The 13,349-nt window shown below is 40.1% G+C and overlaps 1 protein-coding gene across 4 annotated transcripts in view; it reads left to right on the top strand.

Moving 5' to 3' along the window:
* The first annotated feature begins 451 nt into the window (after window positions 1–451).
* sh3pxd2b (SH3 and PX domains 2B) overlaps window positions 452–13,349 on the top strand; it is a 34,204-nt gene continuing 21,306 nt past the window's right edge. For 3 of the 4 annotated variants that reach the window (XM_031869301.1, XM_031869299.1, XM_031869297.1), the window contains exons 1-3: window positions 453–828; window positions 3,565–3,645; window positions 11,245–11,320. In XM_031869301.1, the coding sequence (XP_031725161.1) occupies window positions 757–828; window positions 3,565–3,645; window positions 11,245–11,320 (229 nt within the window). In that variant the 5' untranslated portion in view covers window positions 453–756. Of the gene's footprint in view, window positions 829–3,564; window positions 3,646–11,244; window positions 11,321–13,349 lie in introns of all 4 variants that reach the window. The other variant, XM_031869300.1, reaches the window with a different exon arrangement.

Here is a 13,349-nt window from a genome sequence, read left to right as displayed (position 1 = left end):
GAACACATTTGGTGTCCATGAAGTTCTTCAGACATGGTTTGGGTTACATTAGGTTATGTGTCACCTGACAAAAAAAGGTTTCTGTGCTCTTAAAGAATGCAACAGATGGCATATAGCTAGAGTATGCTGAAATAACTCAGTCAAATTAGTTCAGAAAAAAACAATGTATCTTGCTCAAGTGCCCGGAAGGATGCTGCGTTTGTCTGCGCCCTCAAAGATTTTAATAATTATTTTTTCTTCAGTATAAAATATTTATTTCACTCTTGAAATCTGTGTATTTTGTGGATTAATGACATTGATACATGCAGTCTCGTTGACAGCTTCAAGTGCATAGATTGAACCGGCGGCTGAGTGGTCCCGCAGCCTGTGGTCTGCTCTGACGTTGGAGGGGTTGGTCCATGGAGCATTCTGAAGCGTCCCAGTTGCTCGAGTGGGAGTGGGCGAGCTGGGATAGGCTGGGAGTTTGGTTGGAGCCGTCAGCGGGACGGGACAAGGCGCACGACGAGGGGAAACGAAGAACAGACCGACTGTTAACTTCTGGCTTCTAAACGGCGGAACGCAGGACAGGACATTTGACGTAGTCAGATTTACGGGAAAATAGCATTTGTTGCATTTAGAGGAAACGGGTCTGAGCGGCGCGGATGACAAAGAAGCGTCTCCGTGCAAACTTTCTCAACCGGGTTTGATCGCTCGTAAAACCCAACCGGGGATTCAGTTTTTTTCCTGTTTTAACGGAGGCGTAAAGAAGAGGACAACATGCCACGGCGCACAGTGCAAGAAGTAATAGTGCAAGATGTCCAGAAACGAAGAAATCCGAACAAACATTACGTAAGCCGACTTTTATTATCATAACAACACCGCTGTGCTGTTTAAAGTGAGCAACAGTTCGAGGTTATTTTGCGACTCTTCTCTCTTTTCCTGTCGGGTGAAGTAAAAACAAAGAGAGTATCAAATTACAGTTTACACAGCCAGACCAAGTGGACTGTTACGATTCTTCATGATTTTATAGTAAAGCATTATCTTACAATAGAGCCTGACTGGAGAAAATGTAGTCGCCTGTATTATCAATTCTTTGTTTGGGATTTGAGCTTTAACCTCAAACTTTTGTCTGTTTCTCGGAGGGATTACAGTCAATACTGTTGTTTTGGATAAGGTCAAGGAGCGCCTAAATGGATGTGGCTCATGTGACTTCTGACCCCGTCTGAGTCAGCATACGTTCAAGTGACTATCATCAATTTAATATCACATTCATATAAGTGAATATAGGTATTGTACTAATTCTACCAGACTCTGTTGTCCAACAAAAATAATTCCTAGTGCTTCTCATATGCCTGCTGCCCCGTGTGTGCCATCAGGAAACATTTTAATAGACAAATCAGTCCAGTCCACAAAACATCCAGACTAATCCCCCAGACTTTAAATTGAGCATTTCAGCTTTGTCATGCCTCAGCCTCTCCAATTTACTCAGAGAAAACATACAACTACAGGCACTGGAAACCAGGAAGTAGAGCTTCTGAGGTCATCACAGTGAACACAAGGCAATGTTTGAGCAAGGGAAGGGCCGAGACATAACAAACCATATGTCATGTGGCGTTTGTAGTTTTATTACCCCAGTTTTTTTTAGTACAGTATATTGTACAGTTTTTATTGGGGGGGGGGGGGTGCAGGAGAAAAGAAGGGAGAGATGGAGGAAAAAGAGTTGATGTGTGGATATTTCTCCTGTTTCAACAATCACTCCCCACTGGTACTGCAACGTTGTGTGGGAGACAAGAATGTCAAGAAGACAAAGATCCATTGCTCGCTTTTCTGCAATTCTCGAACAGCGGAGCTTTCGTCATTCTGGGGGATGCATGTGGGTGAATTATTCTGCGAAAAGTGCACACGGTTCGTTTTTTAATAAGTAACACATATGTCATCATATGATTCAGAGGGCCAGCAGTGAGAGCCACTGCCAAGGCCTTAGCAGGTGTTCGTGTTAGTTCCGTGTACATGGTGTGTGTGCCTGTGTGTGTGCGCCTGTGTGCATATGTTGGTTCGCACTCGTATGTGAAAATGATGCCCGGTTTGAAGGACCAACGGACCTTATACCGCTGTGAGTGTTAGTGGTCAAGGACACAGAGTTCTCGAGGTCCCGTGTCTTCTCCACCTGTCTGTTTGCTCTCTGGTGCAGCCCATGTTGTTCTGTGCCTCTGGTACTCTCTCTACACATGCAGGCCGTACACCCCTAAATCTTCCAGAACCCCTTAGGGTGCAGTTCATTGTACGAAAAGCAGCTTATAGCTCTTCTGCTTATCAGAGTTGAACCTATCATTCAGAAAGGGAAAAATAACACCTGAAAAATCACATTCCTAAGAGACTTACAGATATAAGAGCCTTTTATTGCCAGAATTAGTCTTTCAATGAGAAGCTTTTATAGCTAAAGTTATAGCTTTCCCTGTTTTCCTCAGAGCTATGGCCTCAGCCGCATTTGGCATTATAGGTGTTGTACTTGCAGATTCGAAAGCTTATTTGTCTTCATTACATTTATAGACTGTAGCATGGAAAAGGAAACCTTTTTTGAATAATGGTTCTCTCCTTAATGTTGAGAATGAAGCAAATAAATTAGATGCCAGAGACAACACCCGAAGAAAATTGTCACTAGTTTATGTTATTGTGTAGATGGCCCTCCATTGGTTAACATTTACACACAGTGACATATAGCTCTTTTTATTTGATGAAGACAGCCTCCCTGCTGGTCTATATAGCTCCAGTAGTTGGTCCATCCATGGCTGTATCTGACTCTACTGCCCTGAAAGAGGGAGCGAGGCCAGAGAAGGTCTGGGAGCGGGGCCAACAGCATTCAGCCAGACACAGTCAGCCACCGGGGAGTTTCCAATCACCTCCCTGCCTCTCCCCTCTTCTTTTTCTTTAGAGGACAAAATAAAGAACTGTGTCTGTTGCCTGCAGACTGCAATGATCAGGCTATGTGCTCTTGGTTCGATTGCTTTATGCTGTTTTACTGTTGTTAATATGTGACTGATGAAATTTGCAGCTGCACATGTTAATGTTGGCTACAAGAAGTACATTTTTTTTTTAACTAAGCATAACAACAATTTATCTCTGTATTCTAATGGTGTTGGGACAGTCTGCAGACATTTTTAGTATGTTTTTTTCATATTGAAGTCTTCACATCAGACTCATGAACTGACGTCTCCATTGCTGCTTTTGCTCCTCAGGTCTTTATGGCAATAGCTGCCGCAACAATGTTTCTCAAAGAGCACCAATTTTGAATAGATGTAATTTTCAAATCTGCTGCATCTATGCAGGATAATGACTTCCTCTTCAGCAGGAAGTAATGCAAATGAACTGGGAACTGAAATAATCGGATATCCCTATTATGTTCATGTGAACGGATGATGACAGCATGCTGTCTGCCTTTCCTCACGCTTCCCCTATACACAGCACTGCCAATTACTGGCACCATGAGTCAGGAGTGATGCCCCAGGGGATTTCAATTATCAGGTGGTTGACTTTAATGGCTGTTTTTTTTAAGTTTAAACATATTTTTGTCTTTTATTTTTGCAGGTTTACATCATCAAAGTGTCCTGGAGTGATGGCAGTACAGAAAGCATTTTCAGACGCTACAGCAAGTTCTTTGACCTCCAGGTGAGTACGTGTTTGCATTTCTAACTGTGTGATAGTGTGTCTTGGTTTGAGATTTTCTTATTACTCTGTGGTTTTGTGTGCAGTTGCATGTTTCAGAGAGCAAGGAGTGTGACAAGGTCTAACTGTTCCACCAGTGAAGACTAGCACAGATCAGGAAGTGACTGGAAGTACTCTCTCCATTTAACACTGTCCCCCTGTAGACGTAGGGCTTGAGGCCAAACTCTCCCTGCTCCACCCCATATGACACTGGTGGTTAAATTGTGCGCGAGGAGTCGGAAAATGTCCCAACGAAGTTAATAGGGGACAGTGATGAATGCGACGACCACACTGATGACCACAGACATGTCTGAATCACTCTCGAACGTCACGCTGGCAGTGTGTGTTGCACAAGGAGGGAATCTCATTAGTATCCTGGTTTCCCTTCCTCTTTCGAAGGTAATGGATCTGAGGCCCTGGCCAAGGCTGAGCTTAGACAGCATGGACTCCAGCAAACCCAGAAAGGCAACTGCTTTTAATGAGCACATAGGCAATTTAGGCGAAGTATACTGTCAACCCTAATTAGATTAAATTCCTTTTAATTGATTAGGATGGTCAAAGTATGAGCAATGAAATCCAGAATTATAATGCTCCACTGTGTTTTTTCCCGTGGCTGCAAGTATCATGTTAACCGGAAGTATATCAGCTATTTCAACACTAATGTCATTAGTTTGACTTAAGGCTTCAAAAGCTCTCAACAGTCTTACTTATAAATCAGCTCATAGCACACTTTGTATTTTTTAATCGTTGCACCTTTCTGTCGTTGAGGCCATGCCAAAGTAAAAGTCCATGTGCAGCTTTGAACACTCATTTTTGTTGTGTAATCAACACATGTTGGCGTAAAAACGCTGCTATTTGCTCTTTACTGATAACATTTTAAAGGAGTGTTAAGTCATCTGTGCTCTGCCCTGTTGAACTATTGTCAAACACAGTTGAAGAACTTGACTCGTCTCACACAAGCACAAACCCCATCACTCTTTTTTTTATTATTATCTGTGGCATTCCAATATGAAGTAGAATCCCTCATAATTGAAGTTGCGTTCTCCTAAAAGAGACAAGAACGATGGCTGATCTAAAGGTAGTAGGAGATATGTGTAGGGGAGATCTTAGGGCTGTGTGTGTTTGTGTCTGTCTGTGGTGGTTTTCTGGATTAAGTAATGTATGACCTGTTAAGATTCTTCGACTTTTTGACTGGAATTCAGGCTGCATGGATGGTTGAACATCTGTCTTTGGCTTCCATAGATATTGTCAATTACATATATAGAGTTCAAAGTATTTCTTTGTTTTCAAAATTGCAACACAATGTGAAAGATTCACAATTTCGGTAATTCAATAAATTCCGTTTGATCATTCGGCCGTAGCCCTGCTTTACCTTTGATGTTTTTAGCTCACGATGAAGGCTTTTATAGACCTTGTTGGTATGACTAAGCGAGAGGAGGAGATTGGGAATCCTTCAAATACTTCTGTCTCCAAAAAGTGAGTGTAAGTGAGTTTTCAAAGCCAAAAATCTTAGCAGCGGATGAAATAGATTTCTGAATCAATCGCTGACCGTACTTTTAAATATTTATGTGCTAGGAAGCACAAACTCTCCGGTTGCCTCTTTAAAACATCCCTCTATGTTGTAAAACAGAGTTGCTAGTTGCATTGCTAAAGACCTACAGTGTCGGATCAATGGCATTGAACCAGATGAGCATATGTAAGATATTTTTAGCAGGGGCATTCCCCGCTGGTGTTCACCCTGCCATGCCATGAAGCTGCTTCCTGCTGACAGCCTGTGGGTGGGCTCTCACTGGTGAGGGAGATATAGATAAACTCAGCTGGAGAGATTAAAAGCCAATCGCTTATCTCCTGTTAGATTTGGCATTGACATATTATAAGCTACTTTAAGATAAGGTATTTCTTAGAGAAAAGGGGCAACTTGGAATGATATGACACAGAGATTAAACATGTTTTGTGTGCCAGCTTTGTTTGTAGAATGTATTCAAAGTTTTTCTAATCTTTTTGATGAGCTATTTTGTGTGGTTTGACATCATCATGCGTCATCCCAGGTGCCTGGCCAGGATAGTGACATAGGACCGAGTCATGCAGCTCCTCTCGTTAACATTTCTTCATCTCATGTCATCCTCCTTTGCTTTTTTCCACCCTATCTTGGCTGTTTCCTGTCTGCTCTGTTCTGTCTTATTCTCTCTGATGTCTTCTCTTTTGATTCAGGAGCGGTTTATATAAACGGAGAAAATACGATACTGTAAAAAAAAACAATGTACACAAAGTGGTCACTGGTCGTACCAAAAGCCTCAGAGCCAGACAGGAAGTGTTATTCACCACATCCTGTCAACACAGCTGAACTAAGCAGCTGATGCCGTAGTTCAACCAAGGAAACGTGTGCTTTCTGTGGAACACTGACCACAGGCTGTTTATTCACTCAGTGACTTCAATAAGATTTCTACTATTGTTAAGGGAATTTGTATTTTTCTAGACCTGCTTTGTTGTTCCAATCCATATATCCATATTCTATAATCAGATGGCACATTATTAGTTACTATTCAATATATCTGGACCAAGTTGTATGGAGCAGATGGTGATCCTAATGGTCCAGAAGATGTCATTAGATAATAATAATCGTATCACTAATTTGCATTCCTTTGCCTTTTGTAAAACCAGTTCTGTTGCGATAACTTGCCAAGTATTGATTCACCTGTAAATGGAGGTGATAACCAAAAATAGTAAAGAATAAACTCCACCACATCAAATGCACTGTTTGGAACAAGAAGATCATTCATGTTTAGACTAGTGCATGACATCTTGCATGTCTGACAGCAGTCACTTCCTGAGAATACTTGACCAACATCCGGACACTCTTCTCACCTGAGATGTTTCTGCTACTTGTCACCCACCTTTTTCCTGGAACCCCACACCACAGTCTCTATGTAGCTACTACCCCTAAATATTCAGGGAGTTTTGCATCCATTTCTGCATACTAGTGCAGGACGTGATGGTGTGACAGGATCAGAACGAACTGTGCAAATAGCACTTTAATATAAGACCTGTGCTTTTCTCACTCTCTGTTTTAGTGTGTTAAATTGTTAACACAAATAGACCGATCTCTTGCTTAAGAAGGATGGAAAGTACAGCCTTTTTCTTTTTTTCTTTTTGCCACGGTGTCATCAATTTTATTTCCATGTCACTAAGAACAGTTTCCATGCTGCACACGTGTTCACTCAACTTCACAAGCTTAGTCTGCCAGCATTCCCAGTCTCTTTGGATACAGGATAAAGTTTTACTTTAAAGCTGTAGGAAAAAATCCAATCCATTGCTTCTTGCTTATCCGGAGCTACACAGCTGTCACATATTTTCCATCTGCAGTAATCAAGTAACAAAACGTTTTTAAAGGGGGGCAGTTTATTTTGCTTAGAGCAATGGGACTGCCTGTTGTGCACATTCCACCAAGCAGCAACAATGTACTCATTTCCTTCGTGTACACAGTTATTTCCAGCCATTTTCAGAATAAAATGTGAATCCTTAAGCAGTGTCATTTGTTCCTGGAACAATAATTCACAACATGTGTTTTTTTTCTAAGGGAATGCTGAAAGATAGGTACACAATTTACTGAAGTTCTGTTAACAGTATTTGTGTTCGGGATCTAGATGGTGTGGACTGAATATTGTTAAAAGAAAAAAACAATAATGTTAAGTGTTTTGTATAAAACTATTTAATGCACTGAAATCACCTTTGCCACTGCAGATGAAAATGAACTATTGCTGGGACTGTATTCTTCATAATTTAGTAAAATTGAAGACCAAAGTTCTAAAGCATAACTTGCTTATTCATATGTGTTTGATTATGACTGCTGGGCACGCTCTGTTTTGTTTTTCACCATAATGTTCTTTAACAATGTGCTGTCATTGAGCTATCTTGATTTGGATTAGCCAGCATGATTTGCAATTGTCTATAAAATGGATAGACCAAGAATAGAAGAAGTGGGTATAGTGTAATAATTGATGGATGGATGGAAAATGTGCCTTATTAGTGTGGGGATGGTGGGACAGTAGGCCTACATGAAACTAGAAAAATTGTGTCATATGTGTCTAAAGAGACAAGGAGTCCAGACATACTGTACATGTTTAAAGGCTTTTCAATACTAGGCACCAATATCATCCACAAGTCCCTAGAAATTGGCCTACGTGTTTATAAGCTAACATCAGCATGTAGTATTAATCAAACCTGTCTGTTAGTATTAAAACGGGGACACTGAGGTCTTCTGTATATTAAAGATAAATAGATGTTATTTACTCATCCATCCAGCCATTATCCATGCCTGCTTACGGATGCCACAAATATATTTTTTTATTCTTAATACTTAAAAAGTGTATCAACAGCTCAGCCTTCATTAACAATATGGTTTCTGCAAAGGGTTAAAAATGACCTCATGAATGTACAGTGGACAAAGTAAAAGAATCGGAGGACTACTGTGATAGGCATGTTGCAAAGAGAGCAGCTATTGTTCTCTGGCCTTTTGAACCCTCATTCAAGAAAGTCTTGTCTGTCTCAGATGTTTTCTATATTATGCCTTTATTTGATGATGTGGTTAAAGCAGATATGAACTAGACAAATTACAGCCCCTTAGAAGATTGCGTTAGCCTCTGCATCAGCAAGAATTTGGTACACAACAGTGTACAGTACAGTGGCACATTATTGGGCATATTACCAGACTAGTAATGTGACATGTTGAAGATGGAAAGGTTTATTAACTGTAGTCAATCAATGACTGAAGTGTGCCAATTGACACATATTTACAACACATATATTTATTTAGTCAATTAATTGTGAAAAAAAGTTTATTGTATTTCAAGTGTTGAAACTTAACTTTTGAGTTTTGAATATTCTGACACAATGACGTAGTACAATGAAGTACAGAGATATAGTGAATATCCAGAGCTGATGCCGTCATAGACTGAAATTATTTTTCTAAGCTATTGTTCTATGTATTTCTACTATAGTACTAATGTGGCACGCATTTCCTTCCAACTGAGATGAACTCAGCAGGATATAATTTACTTAACATAACATACTTCAGAATTTAGCCTTGGAAAGTCATGTGGCACTTCTCTGTGTTCCACCTTGGCCTGTCATCCTCCTGCCTGTAGAGCATGAATATTTGATGTTGGGCGCATGATGTAACTGGTATTTTGAAGAGACGTCTTTACTCTCTCCAGATGCTTTTTCTTGTTTGAGTGGCTCTGATTACAGAGTAGATACAAGGTTTAGAGTAGACTCAGAGACTGGGTGTGTCTACTCTGCACTCACAGTCAGTCAGACACATGGGAACAATTACAGTGTGTGGGGTATTGGCTCTTCTGTGTTTGTCTCTGTCCCTCCGTCTGCCTGTCTCTTTGCTCATGCTGTGTCTCTTAAGTTGGTACTGTGTCATTGCTGAGGCATCTGACTGATAAGCCAAGTAGATTGTTGCTTTGTGAGTTTAGTGCTTTGTTTTGTCTGAATTCCTTTTTCGCCTTCTGCTGTATCTTGAGAAACAATAAGACTAAATGGACTGACTCACCAAAGAGGGTTCATTGCTCACTATACTACCCCCATTCTTTTTATTGTCTTTTGTTTCACAGTGGGAAATGAACTGAGCTTTAGCAGTCATAGCCAAAGACAAGACATTGAAGTGCAACCGTGTCTGGCTTGACATTCAAAGTATTTTACATGCCCCCTTCATAATTAATTTTTTCTTACAAACAAATCCAAGACAAAGTTGTGATTAATAACAACCTCGGTTGGTTTGAGATTCACACGTTTTCTGAAATGCAATTAGTACCAAAGCTCGTGTCTGTGAGGTATGAAATCTAAGAATGTTATTGGATTATTTATTTTATATATATATATATATATATATATATATATATATATATACTTGTTATTATTGTTTGGCCAGCGTAAGGCCTTATAACTTACAAAAGCCAGTTGAAGTGGGAGAGTAGGTTCAGATTCTAAAGCCAGTGTCTATTTCTTGGCATGCTTGAAGATTTGGGGGCTCATATAGTTCAACAGGAGGTCTTGAAGATTAGGTTCAAATGAGATTGTTGAACTACCTTGTATATGGAATAAGGCTGTTGCACAACATGTTCAAAGTTATACAAATGGAGAAACATGAGCAAGAGGTAGTGAAGAAATAAAGTGGGGCAGGGAAAACAAAAATCTTTCGACATTCATTCACCTGTAAAACATATATCCTCTTGGATGCTTGAACATATATCATGTTTCCTTTTTTTCCCCAGCGCCCATCCAAATGCATGCTGTATTACTGTATCTCCAGCGATGAACTTTAATGAATAATTAAAGCAAAAAAAAATGAAAGTTAGCCATTGAGACTAAACATACCGAGACGCCAACTCTAGAACATTCTTGTTGGGTATTGCATGTGCTGCATATTCTAGAAATGATTATCTCATACCAGTCAAGGTACAGCGATATTTAACAATGGGGGGGATGAAAATCATCCCTGGTGTGAAATACTGGAGTGCCAATTAGTTGTGACCCTTAAATGTCTTCACGGAGCACAGCCTTGATAGATATCATTGTATCAGGTTGACATTGAACAGACCACAGTGAGAAATGCAGCTAATCTCATAATGTGATAGTCCTGTCATAGTAGCCTTCACATGGGCCAGCTCTAACTGCAACTATAGACCGGCTTAATCCTTAACAATGCAATGCTGTTTTTGTTAGTTTGGGGCGCAAGATCATACATTGTGGTGTCACCACGATTTTAGTTAAAGCTTGACAAACTTCAACTGGGGAAGTCTACATATGAGACTGTCACTCATTCATCTGTCTCATTTGTCTGGCCGTTTGTATCAAAACCTGGTACTGAAACAAAATGAATCACTGTAACTGACTGTGTATGTCCTGTTTTGATAAATGAATGTGGTTTGATGATGGAAACTGTATGCTAAAAACTCACTACAGAGTGGTGTTATTAGTTTTGACAACACCCTAATAGTGTCTTTGGTTGGAACAAAAACTTGCAGGTCCTTTTTGGCCCATTGGTTGACACTGCTAACGAAAGCTGATCAAATAATCTAGCCATTAATTGAATAAATGGTGTGTCCCTTTATATCAAATGGTCTAAAAGTGTTGAAGTAGAAATAAAGGGTTGACTCCGAAAGACAGAGGGAGTTTTAAAGAGATGGAAAAGAATGATCAAGAGAAGTGGTGATCAGCAGATCTAAGGAACCACTGCTCTCTGGCCTTGAAAATTATAGAAACAGAAATGTTCCACTATGTCAGTGGTGCCTTGCCGCTAACAGCCCCTTTGCTGCAACAACATATGAAGCAGAGGGGGAAAAACCATACCATCTGCTCAGGACATTCCTAATCATTGGCAGACTTCCTTTGTTGGCCGAATTCCTTGTAGGAACTGCTGATTTGTAAAAATGTGAACCCTTCCTCTCCAGCCTCAGCTATCCTGTGGTGTGTAATGTAAAGGACATGTTTATGTATATATATGTGAGTGTAAATGCGTTGTGGGCAAGTAAGTCTTAATTGATTGTGGTGTTTCAGATGGAATTGCTGGACAAATTCCCAGTGGAAGGAGGCCAGAAAGACCCTAAGCGCAGGATCATTCCTTTCCTACCAGGTAAGAGTTAAACACACAGTGTCCCCCAAGGCTTTTTCACACACACATACATAATACGCATACAACTGTGGCTTGTTTAATGTGAACAGAGGAAGAACTATTTTGATATTAAATTAAGTAATTTGTCAAAAAAATTTGAGGGTTTACTGCTTTCTCCTATTTATATTAATACCTTTTGGCTTTTGGACCGTTGGTTGGACGAAGGTAAAAAAATTAATCAACTTATCTAGAAAACTTACACTTTAATTGTTTGTGGCAGACCTACTTATGATAAGATGTTGCCAAAACATGCACATAACCAAACACAAAGAATAGTGAACTCCTGGATTATCAATTCAATCGCTCTGTATTTCCCCCTCGCTGTATAGTGTTGTGTTTTTACCTCATTCTTGACTTCTCCATCACACACTTGCAGGCAAAGGGTTAAAATGTGGACAACAATGACTCACTCACAGGCTGTAAATGAACTGAGAGAAGCAAAATATGTTTCACAAAAAAAAGAACCAACCTGAACAAACTGCTGCAACCACCATTGGCCTTAAACTAACTTTCTGAATGAAGAAATAATAATTTTACATCTGATCTTTAAACGTTCACCTGACTAAGCATATAGCCCATAGACATACTAGACAATTATACAGAGTCTTGTTGGAGCCTTCGGGGGAAACATTACATATCTTCCAATTTCACCTGAGAATACTCTACCTGTGATCATAAAACTAAATGGTTACAATGCATAACATTCATTATGGGCTGTTTTCTTGGTTTAGCTGCACTTTTGTCCCGGCTGAATTGTCATCTTGTGTAAAGCCTGACTGGCCAAAACAATGGTTTCTTCTTTTTAGTTTCCATTACTCTCTTACAAATACAAGTGGCAATGAAGTTTGTTTGGAATAAGGGCTTTGGGTGTGCATGACCAACTTTTGAAATAGTTGGAGATTAAGATCCTGCTGAAAGTAATCCTTTATGAGAGTTTGGAAGAAAGCCTCAACCAAAGACCCCACCCACATCTCCCCTACCAGGAGAGTGGGGGATAGGATTTTTTTTTTTTGTGGCGATGCAGGTCTGGAACTCATTGAGAGAATACACACACAACACACACACACACACACACACACACACACACACACACACACACACATTCAGACTGTTTGATGGACTCTGAGTAGGAGGAGGGAAGAAAGATAGAAAAACACTGCTGTCCATTCTATCCCCTGCAATCCCTTTCTATGTCAGATAAACATACTGACCATGGATACTATAATGAATTCTTGTTTACATTAAACACTGTCTACTTCCTCCCTGCTTTTACGTTTACACCCTGAAATTCTGGATATTCTCTTAAATATCTGTCTACTGCGAGTGAAGCTCTGAGTGTTGGTAGAGGCTTTCACTTCTCCTGATTTAGCATTAAAGTGTCCCAGAGGACGGAACCAAACTGCTCCAAATGTTAAAGACACACAGACATGGTACCATCTAGGAATGCTACTTTGAAACTGTTTGCTTTTGTCACACAATCATACTTCCAACATTATTCAGTGCCTGCATGAATTGAAGTTTTAAGAGAATCTCAGGTCCCGTCAGGTCAGGTCATGCACCTCTCTGAGATGAATTCCAAGCCAACATTTGCCTGATTTGCAGGATAATTTTACTGACAGCCAAGAAAATCCTTCACTTACAAAGTAAAAGTCTGGCCCGTTGGCTGAGACCAACCTAACAAGGCACGGAAGTGGTTTTCCCTTCACGGTTTGGTTTGTTCAAGGCCCTGAGCTGTTTTTACTTCTTTGGTATCTCCACATCAGCAAAGTGGCTTGTCTGCATTTGTGGATAGTGCAGAATTTCCGCTGCCTTTTTTTGCTCGGTGGACACGTCAAAAGCTTGGCTGCTGCATTTTCATTCTTCGCTGTGGAGACTACTAAAAAAAATCACAAAAAAACATAAAGATAACATTTATAGCAGTTTTAGGGCTAATATTGTATCCTTTACATCTAAGAGGAGTCTAAAACTTGGCTATTTAAACCCATAACTT

This window comes from Anarrhichthys ocellatus, unplaced genomic scaffold, assembly GCF_004355925.1.
Source record: "Anarrhichthys ocellatus isolate YVR2014 unplaced genomic scaffold, GSC_Weel_1.0 scaffold46, whole genome shotgun sequence".
Lineage (NCBI taxonomy): Eukaryota > Metazoa > Chordata > Actinopteri > Perciformes > Anarhichadidae > Anarrhichthys > Anarrhichthys ocellatus.
This window is presented reverse-complemented; position numbering and strand designations above follow the sequence as displayed.